At 48.6% G+C, this 23,152-nt stretch overlaps 2 protein-coding genes across 3 annotated transcripts in view; one reads left to right on the top strand and one right to left on the bottom strand.

The window, feature by feature from the left end:
- SF3A1 (splicing factor 3a subunit 1) overlaps positions 1-23,152 on the top strand; it is a 418,137-nt gene that overhangs the window by 374,822 nt on the left and 20,163 nt on the right. The window lies entirely within an intron of this gene.
- CCDC157 (coiled-coil domain containing 157) lies at positions 515-22,262 on the bottom strand. 2 transcript variants are annotated; one of them, XM_063144270.1, is made up of 11 exons: positions 22,179-22,262; positions 18,625-18,936; positions 16,366-16,537; positions 15,040-15,748; positions 14,376-14,453; positions 10,382-10,572; positions 8,427-8,603; positions 7,414-7,582; positions 6,019-6,158; positions 2,406-2,479; positions 515-1,410 (listed from the first exon to the last, which is right to left on the bottom strand). In XM_063144270.1, the coding sequence occupies exons 2-11, from the start codon at positions 18,870-18,872 to the stop codon at positions 1,113-1,115; spliced, it is 2,256 nt and encodes a 751-aa protein (XP_063000340.1). In that variant the 5' UTR covers positions 18,873-18,936; positions 22,179-22,262; the 3' UTR covers positions 515-1,112. The 2 variants fall into 2 exon arrangements, 1 of the variants encoding a protein (XP_063000340.1); XR_010026289.1 differs by lacking the exons at positions 515-1,410; positions 2,406-2,479; positions 6,019-6,158; ... (3 more) ...; positions 14,376-14,453; positions 15,040-15,748 and having other exon boundaries at positions 16,472-16,537; positions 18,561-18,936.

Below are 23,152 nucleotides of genomic sequence, written 5' to 3'. Positions count from 1 at the left end.
CCGTGTGGCCACTGCTCCTGGGTCGTCCCTTCCTCCCTGCAAGTAGCGGGGCTCTTAAAATGGGCACGGAGCTGTGCGGGGGCAGCCTGTGCTGGTGGGGAGCGGGTTCGGGGGATTCTTTAATTTTTTCCCCCTTCCTTTTGCGGAGGAGTGCAATTGTGCTTCTTCTCCTGATGCAGGGGGGAAAAAGGCCCTTTTTCCTTCCGGGACATTGTACGGTTATCTAGACGCTGGGGGAGGATTGCGGAAGCAGGTAAGTCCGTGATCCTCCCCCCTCCCTCCCTCCCTCCCTCTGCACCCTTAAAGTGTAGACATACCCCTGGGCTCTGTGTGCTATTAAGATGTGGGGCGGAGAGCATGCAGAAAGTATGTGAAGCGGGGGGCAGCGGGGCAGAAGGCGTCCCACAGGCCACCAGCCCTCCCAGTCCATGCTACGCGATGCTCAGCTCCCTCAGCCATGACACACATTGCTGAGAAGCACACACACACACGCACCCCTTCCCCATCTGCCTTATGTGGTCCGATCTCACTCAGCCCCTTGACTCTCCTGCCCCCCCAGATCTCACTCAGCCCCCCAAGGATGCAGGCGCTGGTGAGCATCTACGGGGGTGCAGAGCTGACTGGATATGAGGGGGGAAGAGTTCCTCCCGCGTCCCTCCGGCCTCTTTTTCTCTGGCAGTGACACAAAGAGAAAAAGCGGCCACCTTTCGCTGAAGCCCAACTCCAAACATGGTGGAGGAGGAGGAGGAGTCCTTCTCTTGGAGCCCCACTCTGTCCAGAGCAAGGCAGAAGATGCGAGGGGACCTTCGTAGAACCACCAAGGCCCTGGCAAATTCCTCCCTGCGCAAGATCCAGCCTCCGGCCCTCCGTACCTACCCTGCATCCCAGCGAAGTCTTCGTGGCTCAGGCAGAGGGCGAGCAGTCAGAAAGACAACTCTGCCAGCTGACCACAGCAACTGTATTAAAGCAATGATGGTGGGAAGGGTGGAAATGGGAGCCTGTTGCTCTCCCGTGGTCCATCTCCTGGGTTACCACCAAAGGCGCTCCTACGTTGCAGGGCCCCGGCGACGGCCTCAGCAACCTTCTGAACCCGTTGTTCGTGTCAAGGGCTTTTATTTCTGGTGGTTCCGGGTGCAATGGGCAGTGTGGCCCGGGGCCTTGTCCCTGCCTTTCACCCTGGCATAGGCGCTGGCAGCCGTGTCCTCGCAGGCAAAGGTGAATGCCACCTTCTGGGCAGCCTCCCTCGTGGGCGGCTTTGGCCGCTGGCCGCTAGGAGTCCTTTGGGAAGTGGGGCTGCCTCTGCCGGTGGCGTGGCTACTCGGAGCTCTGTTTCGGGATGCGCTTCCTGTCCCGGCACGACTGGGGGGAGGCCTCAGCGCTGCGCCCTGGGAACTAGCGATCACGGGATGCCTGTAAAAGGAACAAGACTCAGCGGAACTGAGCAATGGCCCGTCTCTGTTCCTAGAGATGGAGGAGGAAGCAAATCCCGGTGCTCAAAGGAAGGAAGAAAATGTGCTCTATGCATTTTGCAGAAGAAGTCTCCTTTTTCAGGAGCTGTTTCTAGTTCTTTTGAAATCCCTTAGCTACAAGAATGACAACATTTTTTTGAGCATTCATAGAATAGTAGAGTTGAAAAGGGCCTATAAGGCCATCAAGTCCAACCCCCTGCTCAATGCAGGAATCCACCTTAAAGGATACCTGACCGATGGCTGTCCAGCTGCCTCTTGAATGCCTCTAGTGTGGGAGAGCCCACCACCTCCCTAGGCCATTGATTCCATTGTCGTACCGCTCTAACAGTCAGGAAGTTTTTCCTGATGTCCAGCTGGAATCTGGCTTCCTGTCACTTGAGCCCATTATTCTGTGTCCTGCACTCTGGGAGGATCGAGAAGAGATCCTGGCCCTCCCCTGTGTGACAACCTTTCAAGTATTTGAAGAGTGCTACCATGTCTCCCCTCAGCCTTCTCTTCTCCAGGCTAAACATGCCCAGTTCTTTCAGTCTCATAGAATAGTAGAATTGGAAGGCGCCTATAAGGCCATGGAGTCCAACCCCCCGCTCAGTGCAGGAATCCACCTTAAAGCACCCCTGACTGATGGCTGGCTAGCTGCCTCTTGAAGGCCTCTAGTGTGGGAGAGCTCACCATCTTCCTAGGCCATTCATTCCATTGTCTTACTGCTCTAACACGACGTTTTTCCTGATGTCCAGCTGGAATCTGGCTTCCTGTAACTTGAGCCCGTTATTCCGTGTCCTGCACTCTGGGATGAGTTAAGTTTGAGTTATTTATGAGTTAAGTTTGCCGCCTCCTCCTCTGTCATTCGTTCACAGTGCCTTTCCCTTCACTTCCCAGCCTTCTCCGTTCCTATTATATCATTCCTTCATGGTGGTTTCGACAAACTGGCCCACTCACCCAGGATGCCTCTCGCTGTCTTCGTAACTGAGTTTTGCGGTAGTCCGGATCCACAGCTGGGTAGGAGATACAAGCTGTGGGAAGAGGGATCCCCAATTAGACCCCAGGATCCCAGAGGGGGAATGGCACCAGCTCTGCTGACACGGCTAAGGCCTACAGATGTTAAAGTACAAAATTTAATACAGAGCAAATGAATTAAAACCGGCATTGTTTTCACATAAGAGCACTTGTATTTCTAAATTGTACATCCAGTGATTTGATAAAAAATTATCTTTTTCTAATAGCCAGACGCGTTTTGACCAGGAGGTCCTCTTCAGTGCCCCCAAATCTAGGCTTGTAGGTGTAAAGAAAAAGTTTATCAAGTGGGGCTGACTGTTTTTTATCATTTCCAAATAGAATCAATAGTGCGCACAAGTAAAACGTTTCAGTTTCTGTCAAGGCTCAACTTGTGGTATGATGTGCTACAGTTGAGGCTTGACTGAAAAAGAGCATTTTTTAATCCAATCAATTATTATTATTATTAATAATAATATTATTAATATTTATATAGCGCCATCAATTTTCATGGTGCTGTACAGAACAAAATAAAACAAAATACAAAACACTCTGCCATATGGCTTACATTCTAAAATGTTCAATTTAAAAATGAATGTTCAGTTTAGAAATACAAGTGTTCTTATGTGAAAATATTGTCAATTTTAATTCATTTGCTCTATTATTATTATTATTATTATTATTATTATTATTATTATTATTATTATACATTTGTATACCGCCCCATAGCTGAGGCTCTCTGGGCGGTTAACATAGGATAAAACACTTGAAAACAATATACAAAAATTTAAAATCACAAAAAACATACAATTTAAGATACAAAAACAAACCCAGGCTCATTACATATTGCTAAATGCCTGGAAGAAGAGAAAAGTCTTGACCTGGCGCTGAAAAGATAACAATGTCGGAGCCAGGTGGGCCTCGTTGGGGAGATTGTTCCACAATTGCGGGGCCATCACAGAAAAGGCCCTCTCTCTCTCTCGTTGCCATCCTTTCGTACTTTTTATGGTCCTTAACTTCGTTTTTAGCCACCGTTTGTATTCCATTAAGGCTAGTCCCTTTATTGCTAGTTTTACTCTACCCTGTGCCTGCTTGGTGCATTCTCTTCCCCTTCTTATTGTTTTATTATGATTTTATTAGAATGTAAGCCAAGGCAGGGTTTTGCTATTTTATTGTTTTACTCTGTACAGCACCATGTACATTGATGGTGCTATATTATTATTATTATTAATAATAATATTATTAATAATAATAATAATAATAATTGCTCGTGTCTATAGATAGCAATGACATTTTTTTCCTTCCAGGCCATCTACTGGGGGAGGCTTCCAAGACTCAGAAAGAGAGGCAAAAGTTGCACTGCGCACGCATTCTGCTCGCAGGAGTTTGGCTGTCTTGGAGGATGGTTTTCCCTACCTAGCAATTAACGGGTGATCAGCGTCTCCTTAAAAGGAACCTGACGGTCATTAATCAACTGGAATCTCTCTCCAGCTTATGGGATGTCAGGCACATCAGAGGGGAGGGGTGCAGAGACAGCTTGAAGCAGGTTAAATTTGGATGGAAAGGCAGAATGCAGGGCGTTTGTAGCCTGAGTGGCTAAAACCAGCAGCTGGGTTTGTGTGCAGTTGACCTTTGGGTTAATCTAATGCAGGTTTAGCAGTTCTGCTACCTGCTGTAAGAGTCTGATTGCGCCTACTGCATGTGTATTTGCAGATAAATAGACCTCACAAAGAAGTCACCAGTGGCAGCTACTCGTGGGCAGACCTTTTCTGTGGTGATCCCCAAATTGTAGAATGCGCTCCATAGAAAGGCCCACCAGGCCCACCTGCATTGTTGACTTTTTTAACTCCTGCATTGAGCAGGGGGTTGGACTTGATGGCCTTGTAGGCCCCTTCCAACTCTGCTATTCTATGATTCTGTGATTCTTTTATTCTCCCAGGCCTTTAATTTTTATTTTTTAAAAAACTGCTGCTCGTTTTATCGTGAGTGATACATTTAAAGCTGCATTTTAAATCATCCCCTCCCATGTTTTAGCGACTTGATACTTCTCTCCTTTTCGAGCACTGAATTGTTTTAATGGGTTTTATCATTTGCTTTGATCGCATTTGCTTTTATTATGTACGTCGCCCTGAGAGCTTCGGCTCTAGGGTGACCTATATATTGAATGAACGAAAGACGAGTGAGCTGATGAATGAACTAAGTAAACTGTCCTGCAAAAGAAACCCCAGACCCTGTGATGCTGCCTTGGACTTCTCACTGCTCAGCGAACAATCCTTCCCCGCCCCTCTGGGCTGTGCCTGCTGTTTTCGTGTTTGATCTGAGCCAAGTGATTTCCCGTTGCTCCAGGACACTGGCTTGTGGAGCCCCCAGCTCCTCTTTCAGGGTTCCCTGGGAACTCCATGTAAGGGAAAGGCACGGGTTAACTGGGCTAGGGGCGCATGGGAGTTGGAATCTGGGAACAAGGTTGTTTTAATTGCGTTTTATGGTTTCATAGGAAGATAAGGGTGCCAAAGGGGAGGATGCCATCTGTCCAGGGGAGAAGAGACCGGAGCCAGCCTGGCCATATCTGTCAACTGGCCTTGAGCGATCAGGCATCCCGGCCGAAAAGGTGTGAGGACGGCTGGAAGAACAAAGCACGAGGGAGGGAGGAAGGAGTGAAAAGAAAAGCATAAAACATTTATTTATTTATTTAAGGATTTTTATGCCGCCATTCCGCCAAAAAAGGCTCTCATGGCGGCTTACAAAAGTATTTCTTGACAGTCCCTGCCCACAGGCTTACAATCTAAAAGACATGACACAAAAGGAAAGGGGATTGGGAGGGAGGAGGAGGAGGGGGGAAAGGAAAGCAAACTCAGGCACTACAATCTTAGTTGGAAAGTTCAGCAGTTACAGGTGACAGCAGGAGGGAGGGGGCTCTCAGCTGGAGCTGGACCCAGGCACGGTGGAGAGGTGCCTGGCTGCTGCTTCCTCCCTCACTAGTGGCCTCTGCAGAGACAGTAGGTAGCAGGAGGGAAGGGGCTCTCAGCTGGAGCTGGACCCAGGCACGGTGGAGAGGTGCCTGGCTGCTGCTTCCTCCCTCACTGGTGGCCTCTGCAGAGACAGTTGGTAGTAGGAGGGACATGTAGTATCCCTCAGGCATAGGGACCATACGGGTGAGCTTACCTCCTCAGCCTGCCACTTGCCCCTAGACTACCAGGCAATAACTTCAGAGTCTTTTCCTTGCTGGATTCCTTTATTACTAAAACCTCCTAGAACAGTGACACTCCAAATATCCTCTGCCGGGGGCAACAGGGCGCTTGTCGGCTGGTGAGCAGAGCGTGGGTTGACGTAAGAATTATTAGAGTTTAGTTTTATTATTGCTTGTACTGGGTTCTTATATTATGCATGCTTTTTATGATATTTTATTTAGTCTGTCCCATGTATCCCTACCCTTAGTCTGAATGAAAGGTCTTAAACCTCACGTTGTGAGCTTGTGAGTGTCTGTGCCTGGGATCCGTGCTAAATCCAGTAGGGGACCAGCTGGAGCGCTGGGGTCTCTTCCTTTACACTCCACACATACCTTTGTGGCTTCCTGTTGCGCTGCCTCCTTCATTTTGGCCACAGCAGCCCGGAGCCGCGAGTTCTCTTCCTCCAGGATGCTGATGCGGATGTTGTTGGCCTGGAGCTGCTTCCCCATGTCCTCCATGATGTCGCCGGTGGCTGCAGAGAAGCGCAGCAGAGGTCAGGCCTGGAGGGGACGGGCCGGCCGGCGCGCAGGATCGGAGCGCTCTGAGCGCAGGAGGACGCAGGTTCCATCCCTGGCAGCATCTCCAGGTAGGGAAGAAAAAACTCCTGCCTGAAACCCTGGGGAACCGCTGCGGCTGCCAGTGTCAACAACACTGGGCTAGATGGACTAAGGGCCTGACTCAGTAAAGGGCAAGCGTCCTGGAGAAGGGAAGATTGAGGGGAGACATGATGGCACTCTTCAGGTCCTTGAAAGGACTGCTTCTTGAATGCCTCTAATGTGGGAGAGCCCACAACCTCCCTAGGTCATTGGCTCTATTGTCGTACTGCTCTAACAGTCAGGAAGTTTTTCCTGATGTCCAGCCAGAATCTGGCTTCCTGTAACTTCAGCCCGTTATTCCGTGTCCTGCACGCTGGAGCATGTTCAGAGGAGGGCAACCAGGATGATCAGTGGTCTGGAAACAAAGCCCTATGAAGAGAGACTGAAACCAGTGGGCATGTTTAGCCTGGAGAAGAGAAGATTGAGGGGAGACATGAGAGCACTCTTCAAATACTTAAAAGGTTGTCACACAGAGGAGGGCCAGGATCTCTTCTCGATCACCCCAGAGTGCAGGACACGGAATAACGGGCTCAGGTTACAGGAAGCCAGATTCCAGCTGGACATCAGGAAAAACTTCCTGACTGTTAGAGCAGTACGACAATGGAATCAGTTACCTAGGGAGGTGGTGGGCTCTCCCACACTAGAGGCCTTCAAGAGGCAGCTGGACTACCATCTGTCAGGGAAGCTTTAGGGTGGATTCCTGCATTGAGCAGGGGGTTGGACTCGATGGCCTTGTAGGCCCCTTCCAACTCTGCTATTCTATGATTTTATGATCGAGAAGAGATCCTGGCCCTCCTCTGTGTGACATCCTTTCAAGTATTGGAAGAGTGCTCCCATGTCTCCCCTCAATCTTCTCTTCTCCAGGCTAAACGTGCCCAGTTCTTTCAGTCTCTCCTCACAGGGCTTTGTTTCCAGACCCCTGATCATCCTGGTTGCCCTCCTCTGAACCCGCTCCAGCTTGTCTGCCTCCTTCTTGAAGCGTGGTGCCCAGAACTGGACGCAATACTCAAGACGATGCCTAACCAGGGCCGAATAGAGGGGAACCGGCCCCTCGCACGATTTGGAAGCTCTACTTCTATTAACGCCCAGGTGCTTGCTCCTTCCTTCAACCCCTCGAGTCGCAGACCTTACTTTCAAACTGGGTCTCAACGGGGATGTGGAGGTCTGGGAAGGACACCAAGAGCGTCTCCCGCTCCTTCATCTCGTGGATTAGGTCTCCCAGGTCGGAGACGGTCCTCTGCAGCTGAGACGCCGACTGCTCTAAGCTCAGCTTTTCCTGCTGGGCCCTCTCGGTGAGCTTCTGTGAGGAGACAGGAGTGCAGTTCTGTCTCTCAGGCTGTTATTATTTATTTATTTAGAGTATTTATATACCGCTCCCCATTGAAAAATTTCGGAGCGGTGTACAATGTAAAAAAAAAAAACAAACAGAATAAAAACAGTTAAAACAACATTTTAAAGAAGCAATAACAGAAATCCGAGGCTGCATGTTAAAGAAAGGCTTCTTGGAATAAATATGTTTTCAGGAGGCGCCGAAAGGAGTACAGGGTTGGCGCCTGCCTGACCTCCAGAGGCAGGGAGTTCCACAGGAGGGGGGCCACCACGCTGAAGGCTCTTCCCCTGGTGGATTCCAATCGGAGGATGGATCTACGTGGAACCACCAGGAGCAGGCCCTCGGATGACCTCAGTGACCGGGCAGGTTGGTAAGGGAGAAGGCAGAGCTCTCTCAGGTATCCTGGTCCCACGTGGTTTAGGGCTTTGTACACAAGTACAAGAACCTTAAACTTGGCCCGGTAGCGAATAGGCCGCCAGTGCCGTTCCCTCAGCAGAGGAGCTACATGCTGGAAAGGGGCAGCTCCAGATAACAGCCGAGCTGCAGCATTCTGCACTAGCTCCAGCTTCCAGAGCAGCTTCAAGGGCAGCCCCACGTAGAGCGCGTGCAGTGCCGTTCCCTCAGCAGAGGAGCTACATGCTGGAAAGGGGCATGTTATACCAGAGACGAGCCCTTGCTTATCCTCAATGCAATCCAGCACAGTTCATTCTCCTCCGCTGGAAAGGTATTGCCCGGACCTCACCCCCGACACCGCCGCAAAGGGGCCGCTTGTTCTCGCCGCGGCTGGAGCTGCTGCCCCCCCCTTTCCACCGACCTGCTGGGCCTCCAGTTGGCGCTGGGTCTCCCGCGTCTCTTCCTGCATCTCCTTCAGCCGCTTCTTCGCCCTGTAGTGCTTGTCTTCCTCGTCGGCCAGGCTGCTCTTCAGCTGCTCACATTCCTGGTCCAGATTATCCAACCGCTGCATGAGACCTCTTTGCTTGGCCTGGAGGGACTACAGGAAGTGAAAGAGAGGTTCCTTATTTGGGTGAAATCGAAGGAAGGCTGGACGCTTTCATGGGCCGATACAGCAAACACGAGGACAGAAGTGGTGGATTTGCAAGGCACCCTGGTTTGTAATTTGAGGGCTGTTTTGCTTTCGGTGTGTTACTGTGACGGGGAATGGAAGCTTTCCTCTCCTTCCTCTGTTTCCTTGCATTGTTTTCTAGACTGGAACCCCCCTGGGGAAAGGACCTATCCTCTTCTTTGTATGTGGATGGTGTGATGTCATTATTGATTAAATCTAGCCTTTGCTTCTTGTAATGAATGGCACCTTTTGTTCAGGAAATACCAAGCTGCCTCTTACTTCTTTCAACGGGCACGTCTACACAGGGCGATATCCTGGGGATCGCCCCGGGATTGTCCACATGACACACAGGGGATCCTGGGAGCAGGGAGGGATGATCCCTCCATTTCCCCAGAATATCGCCCTACCCTTTAATCGTGTTTTTTCCAGTGGTCTCAGGATTCCTAGCAGGCTGCCTTTCCTTATACATACCCAGGCGACCTTTTAAGATCAGCAGAGGAGGAGGCCTTGCAGGTCATTCCAAAATTAACGGAATGTCGCCACACAAAACCTCGACAACGGGGCCTTCTCGGTAGCGGCACCCACCCTTTGGAAAACCCTCCCCCGGGCAGTTTGGGAGACGGAAAATGTGGTATCCTTCAAACGCCTTCTGAAAAAGCACTTGTTCAACCATGTGCTTCTCTTGCTGCTTCATCTTACCGCTGTTATTGTAAATGGGGTTGTTTTAAACGTTGCATTTTTAATAACGTATTCTAAATGTTTATTTGTGAACCATTTAGGAATGTTATTAACAAAATATGCCTATCACAAATAAATCATATAATCATGGAATAGTTGAGCCATCGAGTCCAACCCCCTTGCTCACTGCAGCAATCCACCTTAAAGCATCCCTGACAGACGGCTGTCCAGCTGCCTCTTGCGAACTCTAGGGTGGGAGAGCCCACGGACTGCCTAGGTCATTGGTTCAACTGTCGTACTGCTCTAACAGTCAGGATGTTTTTCCTGATGTCCAGCCAGAATCTGGCTTCCTGTCACTTGAGCCCATTATTCTGTGTCCTGCATTCTGGGATGATGGAGAAGAGATCCTGGCCCTCCTCTGTGTGACAAATAAAGACTGGGCTAGTGGCTTCAGTGGATGCACCACTGCTACTACTATGCCAGATATTCCACCGCCATGATAGCTACGCCAGCAGAACAGCGTTGTGGACTAGGCACAGGGAAGGGGCACACTTACGCTTCATCCCACCCTCCTTCAATCCACAGCCACGATCCAGTCGACAGCAGCGTCAGAACTGGAGCAGGAACTTTACCCACCCACCCCAGTGACTTTAACGGGAAGGAAAACCGCTCAAAAACAGTTACCCTCATGTTGACAACTGTCCGCTCCACATCAGCGCAACACAGCCTTGGATTGGGTGGAACTCAGCACCAGGAAAGCATAACTTAAACACAGGCCAAGGTGACTCTTCTTAGGAGAGCTTTGGGCACGCTCGGACGGTTCTTTAAGGGTGACCAAATGTGGCTCAGTCTTGCCTTTTATTCTTCTTATTAGTTTACTCTCACGATTTTTTTTTAAAAGGGTCTCGTAAACTGCCTTGGAGATTTCAATCTAAAGGTGGGACATAAATGTTTTGGGTTTTTTTTTTAAATCGGAGGAAGAGAACAGCAACTCTGCCGAAGGCAAGAGGGCCGCTGCCTGGCCGTACCTCTTTGTGCCGGAGCATGCTCTCCACCGTGGCCTTCTCCTTGTCGAGCTCAGTGTTGGCCCAGTTCAGCTGCTGCTTGGCGCTCTCCAGCTGGCTAGCCAGGACCTCCAGCTGGTCGTTCAGTTTGCTCACTTCGCCCTTGTCCACCATCTTCACCCTCATCTCCTGCAGCAGATCGTTTTTGGCCTGCTCTGTGGAATGGATAACAGTTCAAGCGCTTGGGCCGGACGCAGGAGGAGGCCTGTTTCAGATTTCCGGCAGCGAAGAGAAGAGGTTCAGCAATGTCCCTTAGCCCCACTCGCCGCTTAGACACAAGCAAAAATCATTGGCAAAGATTGACAGCTGCACTCCAACATGGTTATAGCCCAAGCCTTACTCTTAAGTATAAGCGCACAGGTCTGCAAGCTTAAACCCACTGATGTTTGGTGGATTTAACAGTGCAAGCCTGTGCGTGTCTAGACAGATGTACACCCCAGTGTGGCGTAGTGGCTAAAGTGTTGGACTGGGAGTCGGGAGATCCGGGTTCTAGCCCCCACTCGGCCATGGAGACCCACTGGGTAACTTTGGGCCAGTCACAGACTCTCAGCCCAACCCACCTCACAGGGTTGTTGTTGCGAGGATAAAATGGAGAGGAGGAGGATTGTTGTAAGCCACCTTGTGAGAGCCTCTGCCCTGAAAGGCAGTCAAGAAATGTTTTAAATGAATAAAATAAAATAAATACACCACCTTGGGTTCCCTTGGAGGAAAAAAGGCAGGATATAAATGCAACAATAATAAATTGTGGTTTTCGTATTTGTTAACCATGCCCTCAAAACAGGGCAGTCTCCTTTTTAATTTTTTAGAAACAAAGGGATTTGTGCCTTTGGCAGGCACACCTAATACACAAGCCCATTTGGGGCACAATCTTACACACATTTGGACAGAGAAACATCCTATGCTGGCTGGGGAATGCTGTGAGCTGTAGGACTTTTTTCTGTCTGGACATGCACAGGGCTGCCCCTTTCATTGCTTATATTAACAATGTGTAGATTGCATGAGTCGGCTACAGATTCTGATGCTACTATGAAGTACCGTGAAATGGAGGGGGCGGTGAGGGGAATGGACCTTTCTCAATGGCGTCCCTGCCAGTCAGACCTAACACAGACCATGTAGCTAAGCCCAACCTCTCTTGCTCCTTCTAAGGTCATCCTCAAGAGTCCTTCTCTGTGAGCCCCTGCCAAAGGAAGTGAGGCAGGTGGCTACCAGGAGGAGGGCCTTCTCTGCTGTGGCACCCCGGCTGTGGAATGAGCTCCCTAAGGAGGTTCGCTTGGCACCTACATTATATGCCTTTAGACGCCAGGTGAAGACTTTTTTATTTTATTCTATTTTATTTATTTATTTCATTATATACCGCTCCCATAGCCAGGGCTCTCTGGGTGTTTTACAGAAATTCTAAAATTAAGATAAAAACGAGTATACGAAATTTAAAATTCTAAAACACAGAACATACACACAAAAAGCATTAAAAACCGTTAAAAAAAAACTAAACATGTGGGTGATTAAGATGTGCCGCCATATGCCTGGGCAAAGGGGAAAGTCTTAACCTGGCGCTGGAAAGATAGCAGCGTTGGCGCCAGGCGAGCCTTGTCAGGGAGATCGGTCCATAGTCTGGGGGCCACTACCAAAAAGGCCCTGTCCCTCGTTGCCACACACCGAACCTCTCTCGGAGTAGGCACTTGGAGAAGGACCTTAGATGTTGAATGTAGTGACCGGGTATATTCACGTCGGGAGAGGCGTTCCATCAGGTATTGTGGTCCCAAGCCATTTCCTAGCGTTTTACCAACTCTGCTGTTTTGAAAGGAAGGAAAGGAACCTCTCATGCAAGCACTTGAGTCATTGCTGACTCCCAGAGGGACACCTGCTTTCGCTGACGTTTTCTTGGCAGACTTTGTAGTGGGGTGGTTTGTCATGGCCTTCCCCAGTCGCAGTTACCTTTCCCCCAACCAGCTGGGTACTCATTTTACCGACCTCGGAAGGATGGGAGGCTGAGTCGACCTGAGCCGGCTGCCTGAGAACCAGCTTCCGCTGGGATCGAACTCAGGCCGTGGGGAGAGTTTCGGCTGCAGTAACTGCCGCTTACCGCTCTGCGCCACACGAGGCTATTTTGAATCCTCATTTTAAATCTGTATTTTAAATCTCTGCATTGCTGAATGTACCTTTGCATTGTGGTTTTATCCAATGGGTTTTATATTGTGGTTTTAAGCTTGCATATTATATTTTATGCTGTACTCCTGGTTTTAATCTTAAATCTGCATTAATCCCTGCACTGCTGCTCAGGTTTATCCCCGTCATACTTTTATGTTGTACTTTTATACTGTGTTTTTATACCGTTGTTTTAGACTTTGAATCGTCTTCATGGTTTTAATTTTTGTGAACCGCCCAGAGAGCTTCGGCTATTGGGCGGTATAGAAATGCAATACATAAATAAATATTAAATGGGGGAAGGCGAAGGAACTATTTCTATGCCAGAAAGCAGTGATTGGCAGTTCCAGAACCAAATGCAAGCTCCCTTTGTTGCTGATTAGAGATCTGGATGGGATTGCATTCGCCCTGAAGGAGCAGGTTCGTAGCCTGGGGGTTCTTTTAGATCTATCATTGTCACTTGAGGCTCAGGTGACCTCGGTGGCACGGAGTGCCTTCCACAAACTCTGTTTGGTGGCCCAGCTACGCCCCTATCTAGACAGGGATAACCTGGGTTCAGTTGTCCATGCTCTGGTAACCTCCAAGTTAGATTACTGCAATGCGCTCTACGTAGGGCTGCCTTTGAAGACGGTTCAGAAGCTGCAGCTCGTGCAAAATGCAGCGGCCAGATTGATTTCGGGAACCAGAAGTTTCGACCATGTAACACCTGCTCTGGTCCGCTTGCACTGGCTGCCTGTATGTTTCCGAGCCCAATTCAAGGTGCTGGTTTTGACCTATAAAGCCTTACATGGCTTAGGACCACAATACCTGACGGAACGCCTCTCCCGACGTGAATATACCCGGTCACTGCGTTCAACGTCTAAGGTCCTCCTCCGGGTGCCTACTCTGAGAGAGACTCGGTGTGAGAGGCTCGGTGTGTGGCAATGAGGGACAGGGCCTTTTCGGTGGTGGCCCCCAAACTATGGAATGATCTCCCTGACGAGGCTCGCCTGGTGCCAACGTTGCTATCTTTCCGGCGCTAGGTTAAGACTTTCCTCTTTGCCCAGGCATATGGCAGCACATCTTAATCACCCACATGTTTAGTTTTTTAACGGTTTTTAATGCTTTATGTGTGTATATTCTATGTTTTAGAATTTTAAATTTTGTATACTTGTTTTTATCTCAATTTTAGAATTTCTGTAAACCACCCAGAGAGCCCTGGCTATGGGAGCGGTATATAAGTGCAATAAATAAATAAATAAATATCTGCACAGGCTTTTCAGCAGCAAGAGCAGCGAGAATAAGGCCTACGGGATCGAGTAGAATGGACAGAGGGATGGCCTCGAAGCACAGCGTCTACGAGACAGAGGCACAAATCAGGAAGCTCCCGCTTCAAATCTCACCTCTGCCATCTTACGGACATAGGAGGCTGCCTTATACTGGCCTATTTAGAACTTCACTGTAAACGTATTTCTATGCCCCCTTTTAGTCAAAGGCTGCCTTCATTTCATTTCATTTTCATTCGTTACATTTCTATCCTGCCCAATAGCCAAAGCACAATAATCAAAAAGCCGTAAAAGACAATATGATAAATACAAAACCTTTAACATGCAAACACTTAAAACAGTTTGAAACAGCTAAAAAGAGTCAATGATAAAATACTAGGACCTGATAAAGCAACAGACATGAAAATGTGCCATCATATGCCATCAAATGCCTGGGAGTAGAGGAAAGTCTTAACCTGGGACCTAAAAGTGGATCTGGGAAGAGCATTCCACAATCACGGGGCCACCACAAAGAAGTCCCTCTCCCTTGTCTCTTCTTTTATTCTTACCCAGCTCTTGGATGGTGTCTTTTTGCATCTGGAGCCTCTCTTTCAAGGTGGAGACTTCCTTCTCCAAGGAAACAGCTCCTAGAAGAAGTCAAACAACACACTGCTTCACATAAACGGTATAGTCCTGCCCAAACAGCCAACAGAAGAGTGGAAAAGGCCAGGCTGCCTTGAAGAGGGAGAGCAGCCTGTGGACTGGAGCCTTTGTGGGGAATGCAAAGAGTAGCAGATTCACGTCGCGAAAGGGGAAAATAGTGGCGAATGAAGCCATTCTGAGGAAATTCTTTTGTATCTGGTGAAGAAGGCAGGGCTCCTGCAGCTTTCACGGTTGTGATGAAGAGGGGATTTCATCAGCTTGCTGCATGCATACAAATGACACCTGACGAAATGCCCTTTTCCACGCAACTGTTAATGATACAGGAGCCCTGTCCTCCTTTCCATAGCGTCACCCTACCCAGGGAACCCCCAAAGGGCCAGATTGGGACCTTGGGCCTGAGCCTCCCCACCCTTGAAGTAGGCAGTATGAACTGGCCAACCCCCATTGTTCTGCAAACCAAGCCAGAATACAGAGACGCGTCTTTTTTTTTGCGTGCATTCAAATGGGCCACTGGGCATCAAACTCTTGCCGAAACCGGGCTTAAAGGAGGTGACAGGAGAGGATATTCACTGGTTTGGAGGCCCTCCGTGTCCTTCTCCAGCGTGGCCACCCGCTGCAGGGCCTCCGCGTTCCTCCTTTCAAACAGCGCCTCCGCCTCCCTCCTCCGCTGCTCCTGGGCTTCCTTCTCCTCCTGAAGGCGGCTCTCGAAGGCCTCCAGCTGCTTCTTCAGATCCTCCTCCTGCTTCTGGGACTCTTCCAGCTCCTCCTTCAAGGGGTTGATGAGCTCCATCAGCGTCTGGAGATGTTTGTTGATCCGGGAGAGGTCCTTCCTCTGCTCGGAGGCCCAGTAGTGGATGTCCATGGCCGTGAGGGGCTTGCGACCCAGGGTCTCCTCAACCATCTTGAGGAACCTGCTCAGGGATGATGGGAGGTTCTGGCCCTTGCAGATGCCGATAACGGCGTCGCCCACCTCCTGGAGGCTGGCCTGGGCTCTCTCGCACGCATCGCAAGGCACCAGGGAGGACTCGATGGTCTGGGAGTGGATGCTCCGGGCATGCTTGCTGGGGCCATGGGCGGACTTTGCTGCAGGGCGGACGGAAGGACCACTGTCTGGCAACCCACTGCTGGCCGATAAGGTTAAGGGGGAAGACCGGAAGCTGGGTAAAGTCACGTCCAAGTCTGAATGCTCCGGGGAGCAGCTTTTTAAGCGTTCGTTTTCAGCTTTTGCTGCCTGCAAGCAATATTTCAGGCCAGAAGCATCCTCTTTATTGTGTTTTTTCTAGACGTGAAAGAGAAAGGAAGGATTAGTGGTTCAGTTTAAACTCTTTATTCTGGAGGTGGATGTCCTATGCAGGGTAGGGGCTTACGTGCATTCCGTAATTATGCTACACCAGCCTTCCCCAACCTGGTGCCCTCCAGATGTGTTGGATTCCCATGGGCCATGATGCTGGGAGTGACGGCAGCTGCAGCCCAAAACATCTGGAGGGCCCCAGGTTGGGGAAGGCTGAGCTTTATGCGTGTATGTTCTGTGTTTTAGAGTTTTAAATTTTGTATACTTGTTTTTACCTCAATTTTAGAATTTCTGTAAACCGCCCAGGGAGCCCTGGCTACGGGAGCGGTATATAAGTGTAATAAATAAATAAATAAATAAATAAATAGCACAGAATTCAGCATCTTCAGAATTTGCAGCTTTCGCTGACAACGTACAAAACGGAGTTCTTGGCCTCAGCTTGTCTGCCTCAAAAAGTGATGTTTTGCAGATCAAAAGGCTGCTGGAAGCGGAGCCAGGAAACACCGAAACTTTCCACGTTGGTATGGCTTAATGAGGGAAGCCCCAAACGATCCCGGCTCTTTCCAAAACTGTTATCCGCAGTGACATTGCTCCCGACAGCCTACCTCAGCCACCAGTTGCTGGTAGATGGCCCCCAGTCTCAGCATGCTGTTCCAGTACTTCTTCACAGCCAGCCCAATAGACGTGCCAGGTCCCGGGGCCCTGGACGGGGGCACGACCTGTTCGCTGATTAGGTTTTCTGTGTATCCTGTGAAGCTCTGAAGCAGCAACAGCAGCCTTTGCAGGACAGAAAGGAAAAACCGTTTTCATTTCAAAGGTTGTGTCCTGCTTTTCTGTGCCAAAGGAAGCCCAAAGCACAGCCTTCCTCAACCTGGGGCGCTCCAGATGTGTTGGACTACAACTCCCAGAATGCCCCAGCCAGATGGCTGGGGCATTCTGGGAGATGCAGTCCAACACATCTGGAGCACCCCAGGTTGAGGAAGGCTGCCAAAGCAGCTAAGAAGAACATACTGAAACAAATACAACCATATCAAAAACAACAGGCAATTTAATGAAAAAAACATTTAACAATACGTATCCTCAAAATTTCTATTATTTTTTTTATTTATTACATTTATATCCCGCCTTTTTTCCTCCAAGGAACCCAAGGTGGCATACATAATCCTCCTCCTCTCCACTTTATCCTCACAACAACAACCCTGTGAGGTTGCTGGCCCAAAATCACCCATTGGGTTTCCATGGGCAAGTGGGGACTAGAACCCAGATCTCCCGACTCTCAGTCCTACACTTTAGCCACTACACCACACTGGCTCTTAAATGCTCTAAGGGGAAATAAAAACACATTTAATAAACAATACACAATTCATAAACATCCCATCAATACATTGCTAAAGTACAAAGGTTTCAGCAAATAACAAACATTGGAGCGGTTCACACACCACGCTAACTTACACTCAGTGGTTGAGAGTGGGTTCTTTATTGAACCGTGGGTTCTTTGTTGAACTCCGGGTTAGCGTGTTGTCTGAACCCAGGATGTTTTCCACAGGGAGGCTTGTTAACCACCCTGAACAAACCAACAACAAACCAAGGGTTCTCAGGATGACTTGCTCAAGAAAAATAAGCCACGCCGCATGGTTAACAAGCCACTTTGAAGAAAATCTCCTGGGTTCAACAAACATACCCACAGTCCAACAAACAACCCATACTCAGCCACTGAGTTAGGTTAGCATGTTGTGCAAACCCAGTCAATGTTTTGCAACATGTAAGCCAACGTGGCAGAATAGTCAGACCACGGAGACCCAGGTTCTAATGCAACATGACCGGCCGTGCAATTTGCCACAAACAGCAAGTCTCTCCTGCCAAACTGCTCCCACCAGTGAGAAACGATCAAACCAGTATGGCCCACATAACAATTTAGCTGCTGTCTCCTGAACCAGCTGAAGTTTCCAAATAGCCTTCAAAGATAGCCCCATATATACTGTATTTCTTCGATTCCAAGATGCACCTTTTCCCCATATAAACATCTCTAAAAACGGGGTGCGTCTTAGAATCGCGGGTGCGATTGTTATTCTTAGAATCAAAGCTTTTTTTCTGTTGGTGGTACTGAAATTAGTGTGCGTCTTACAATCGAAGAAATACGGTAATTGACTTCAGAAACCTAACCTACAATGTGATCCTATGCATGTTTACATCCCAATGACTTCAAAAGGACGTACTCTCAAGTAATAGAATCATAGAATCATAGAATAGCAGAGTTGGAAGGGGCCTACAAGGCCATCGAGTCCAATGCCCTGCTCAATGCAGGAATCCACCCTAAAGCATCCCCGACAGATGCTTGTCCAGCTGCCTCTTGAAGGCCTCTAGTGTGGGAGAGACCACAACCTCCCTAGGTAACTGATTCCATTGTCGTACTGCTCTAACAGTCAGGAAGTTTTTCCTGATGTCCAGCTGGAATCTGGCTTCCTTTAACTTGAGCCTGTTATTCCGTGTCCTGCGCTCTGGGAGGATCGAAAAGAGATCCTGGCCCTCCTGTGTGTGAAAACCTTTCAAGTATTTGAAGAGTGCTCTCATGTCTCCCCTCAATCTCCTCTTCTCCAGGCTAAACATGCCCAGTTCTTTCAGTCTCTCTTCATAGGGCTTTGTTTCCAGACCCCTGATCATCCTGGTTGCCCTCCTCTGAACACACTCCAGCTTGTCTGTGTCCTTCTTGAATTGTGGAGCCCAGAACTGGATGCAATAAATGAATTATGATTTATAAATACTTATATTCCCCTTAATATAACAAAATCTCTACACGTACACAGGATTGTCGCTCTAGACGGGTAACAAGCAGCTCAGAAGTAGGATCAGTCCATGCCCCTCACCTGTCAATCACCAGTTCCAGAAGAACCACATGGGAATGCTGGGTAAATTCCGGGTCATTCTCTGCAAAGTCGTAATGCTCCAGCAAAGCCACCAAGTCCAGGTCACAGGACAGCTTGTCAGGAAACTTCCAGGAAGGATAGCGCACGGCTCCAGCTCGGGAGAACACGCCGATGACGGTCCCTTGCAGGTCAGTGATGTCTTTCCGCAAACTTTCCATGCAGTTTTGATTAACCAGCAAACTCGCCATGTCGCCACCCTGAGTGTCATTCCATCAAGAGGCAAAGCACACCCAGGTCTTAGAACAGGTGTTCCTGGGGTGGGGGAAAGACACAGGCGTGATAACCAGCATGCATCCACCTAGTCAAGGCAGGGGAAAAGCAATTGGGGGAGTGGGGTTGCAGGAGGAAAGCAGCAGGTGAAGGGAGAGTTCAGCGTCCATCTTGTGTCCCCTGTATATCATCCTCTCACACGCACACACACTGCTTTGAGTATGATATGACTATGATATGACTATGGCCCTGTTCAGAGGACACCTAAAACCATGGCTTTAACCACAGTGGTTAAGCCAGAAAGCCGAGCCGTGTTCAGAAGACACCTTAAACCACGGCTCTAACCATGGTGAATAAAGCAAAAAGCCTTATTCACCGTGGTTAAAGCCATGGTTTAAGGTGTCTTCTGAATGGGGCCTAGACAGTATGCATTATCCTTCCCCAACCTGGTACTCTCCAGATGTGTCTAACTACAGCTTCCAGCATTCTTGATCATTGGCCATGTTGGCTGGGGCTGCTGGGAGTTAAAGTCCAAAACAACTGGAGAACACCAGGTTGGGGAAGGCAGAGCTAGGATTACACTACCTGCAATTATGTTTTTGCTATTTTATTATTATTATTATTATTATTATTATTATTATTATTAATAATAATTTATAAAGTGCCATCAATTTTCATGGTGCTGTACAGAATAAAACAAAACAAGACAATCTGCCATATAGCTTACAATCTAAAATCACCGTAACTGACAGGAGAGGGAGGGGGGAAAGTAATAGGGGTAGGGGACATTAAAACTAAATATAGACTAGTATGACCACGCTATGGTTAAAAAGCTTTCGAGAAAAGAAATGTTTTCAAGCAAGATTTAAAAACAGAAATGGACATCGTGGTCCACAAATGCACTGGAAGAGAATTCCAGGCGTAGAGGGGGCAGCGAGCGAGAACGGGCGAAGACGAGCGAGAGATGTGGAAACCCTTGGGCAGGTAAGAGACGTGGTGTTATTGGAGAGGAGGGCAGGAGCAGGGCGATGAAGTGAAATAAGGGACGAAAGGTAGGGAGGAGCCAGATCATGACAGGAAGGAAGAAGAAGCTTGTATTGGATCCTATAAGAGATAGGAAGCCAGCAGAGGGATTTTAGAAGTGGGGTGACGTGATCAAAACGCTGAGTCACGAAAATAATCCTAGCCGCCGAGTGATGAATGGAGACCAGTGGAGACAAATGAGAAGAAGGAAGACCGGTCAACAAAAGATTACAATAATCCAGGCGAGAAATAACCAAAGCATGAACAAGAGTCTTGGCGGAAGAGACCGATAGGAACGGTCGAATTCCAGTAATGTATACAAGAAAAAACGACAAGACTTAGCTACAGCCTCAATATGTGATGAAAAGGAAAGTGAAGAATTAAAAATAAAACCAAGGCTACAAGCTTCCTCAACAGGATGGACCGTAACGTTATTAATGGTGATAGAGAAAGAAGAGATTTAGGAGGAAAAACTAGCAATTCTGTTTTTGCCATGTTCAGTTTCAGTCGGCGCTGCATTATCTCATAACAGACTTCCCCCACCAGCGCCCCCCACCCCCAAACCCCTGCACATAATTTCGGGCTACAGAACTCCTCCATTTGTGCCGTATTATACAAACGCATCTGGAGGGGACCAGGTTGGGGAAGGCTAGCATAAGCCATAGACATTGCATGATGTAAAGGTCGCAGTGGCATAAAGGGAGGCATTTCGCCTGCCTTACAGGGCAGTTGTGTTGGGATTACCAACAAGACATCGACGTGGTTCGCTCATTAGCCATGGTGAGTTGCGGTGCCCACGGGCGGCAGATTGGGAACCCAAGTGCCCATCGCCGCAGCTTCTCATTACATGTGAACCCAGCAAAGGTGGATTGTTCGGGTGCTTGACAAACCACCCAGAACCCACGGGCTGTCTTAGGGTTTCAGGTGGGCTGTCAGCCCGCCCTCACTTAGCTTGAGTGTAATAAGATGCTAAGGCATGCCCCAAATATCCATTCAAATATACAGCAAACCCTCAAAATGGCAGCTGTCCCCATAACCAAAAGGCCCACATGGAAATTCACCCACAGCGGCTTCTTGTAACATGTGAACTGGGCCAATGTACATGTGAAGTGTTATTCTGGTTGTACTCTTATATTGTAGTTTTAATCTGTTACGTTCTGTGCCTACATTTGAGGTTTTATTTTTTGTGAACTGCTCAGAGAGCTTTGGCTATTGGGCAGGATATATAATCTTGAATACTTTTAAACACAAAGTATTATGAGGCCATTTTATTAAAAATTCCAAATGTTATTTGTTAGGATTATAACAGCAGCCCTAGTTTATTTTATTTATTTATGTATTGATTTTATTTTATACTTATGGCTGTGTATGATGTTTTACTATTTTATAGTTTTAAGCTTTGTCTTGTAAATTGCTCAGAGAGTTTTGGCTAATGGACGGTATAGAAATGTAATAAGCAAAATAAATAAATATTATTCATATTTATTATTACATTTATATCCCCCTATTGCAACAAGCCAAAGGCAGCTTAAATAATCCTCCACCATTTTATCCTCACAACAACAACCCTGTGAGGTAGGTTGGGCTGAGAGTCAGTAACTGGCCCAAAGTCGCCCAGTGAGGTTCCATGGCCAAGTGGGGACTAGAACCTGGATCTCCCGAGTCCCAATCCAACGCTCTAAGCACTATGCCATACTGCCTCCCTAACCCAGCACTGCCTCCGTATTTCGTGGGCAGGGTAGGGGAACAAGTACATTGTTGGTACTATATTTTATTTATTTATTTATTACATTTTTATACCGCCCAATAGCTGAAGCTCTCTGGGCGGTTCACAAAAATTAAAACCATAATAAAACAACCAACATGTTAAAAGCACAATTACAATTACAAAATACAGCATAAAAAGCACAACCAGGATAAATAAATAAATAAATGTTAATAAATATTAATAAAGAGAAGGAAGACACTCTGCATATGCTCAGAGGCACTCTGCCTGAAGGGCCCGAAAAGGGGCCACGCTGAGGCTCAGAACATTGAGCAGCAGCTTAGATTGACGTGGGTCTCCACTAATGGGGGCCGGTGGGTGGGGCAGGAAGGAGGGTCCAGGTCGGGGGGGGGCATAAAGGGGCGGTGCCAGGCTGACAGACAAAGGCAGACCCGGGCTGCTGAGGACTCTTAGCGGGGAGGAATCTGTAGTTCCAAGAGCCCCACCCCCCACCCCCCCAAATAGAGTGGGGGGAGGCAAGGTGAGAAAGACCCACCTGCCGGGTAGCCACGATCACCGCTCGCCCCGCCAGGCTCCTCCGCGCTTTGCAGGCCTCCGCTGCCATGGCAACCCCGAAAGCTTTCCAGGCCACACAGGCCAAGGCTCCGCCCCCTCGAACTCTCGGATTCGCCCCACCCACCGACCCACCGACTTCCATAGAGATAAGGAAAGAAACTCGTCGCACGCGGCCTTTAGATCTCCGGGCTCCCGTTTGACTCGCCGAGCAATTTTGGAGAAGGACTGGAAGAGAGAAACAAATTGACGCGCATGGCTTACGTGACACACACGTAACGACCGAGTCTTTTGGCACTTTAAAGACTAATACAAAAACAACGATAGGCAAGCAATCCAAAATCCATAGTTGGGCGGTTTCCTTTTTTAGGACCAAGTAAAATGCCGCAAGAGGTGCGCAAGCTTTCGAGTTCTACAGATCTCTTCATCAGGCTCGGTGGTGGGAATTCTTGAGAACTCGAAAGCTTGCACACCCTCTTGTTCCTAAACATAATATCTCTCAATTTCGGGTTTTGAAGACTAACAGTGTACACTATGCCGGTTTATCTGGGAAGTATGCTCCACTGAACTCAATTGGGATTACTGCTGAGTAGAACATGGGTAAGATTACACAGTAAAAGTGCAACCCTATGCATGTTTAGGGAGAAGAACGCCCTACAACTCCCAGGATGCCCCAGCCAGGTATGCTGGGAGTTGTAGTCATAGAATCATAGAATAGCAGAGTTGGAAGGGGCCCACAAGGCCATCGAGTCCAACCCCCTGCTCAATGCAGGAATCCACCCTAAAGCATCTCTGACAGATGGTTGTCCAGCTGCCTCTTGAAGGCCTCTAGTGTGGGAGAGCCCACAACCTCACCAGGCAACTGATTCCATTGTCGTACTGCTCTAACAGTCAGGAAGTTTTTCCTGATGTCCAGCTGGAATCTGGCTTCCTTTAACTTGAGCTCGTTATTCCGTG

Source organism: Elgaria multicarinata, chromosome 18, assembly GCF_023053635.1.
Source record: "Elgaria multicarinata webbii isolate HBS135686 ecotype San Diego chromosome 18, rElgMul1.1.pri, whole genome shotgun sequence".
Classification (NCBI taxonomy): Eukaryota; Metazoa; Chordata; class Lepidosauria; order Squamata; family Anguidae; genus Elgaria; species Elgaria multicarinata.
Note: the sequence above shows the minus strand (reverse complement) of the source record. Positions and strands in the feature narration are given on the sequence as shown.

Coding starts and splice junctions, on each gene's coding strand:
- CCDC157 (XM_063144270.1), bottom strand. CDS start 18,872: ATGGCGAGTTTGCTGGTTAATCAAAACTGCATGGAAAGTTTGCGGAAA. Junction 15,749..16,365: donor ACCAGCAACTGGTGGCTGAG/GTAGGCTGTCGG, acceptor TTTCACGTCTAG/AAAAAACACAATAAAGAGGA. Junction 6,159..7,413: donor CGTTGAGACCCAGTTTGAAA/GTAAGGTCTGCG, acceptor GCTTCTCTGCAG/CCACCGGCGACATCATGGAG.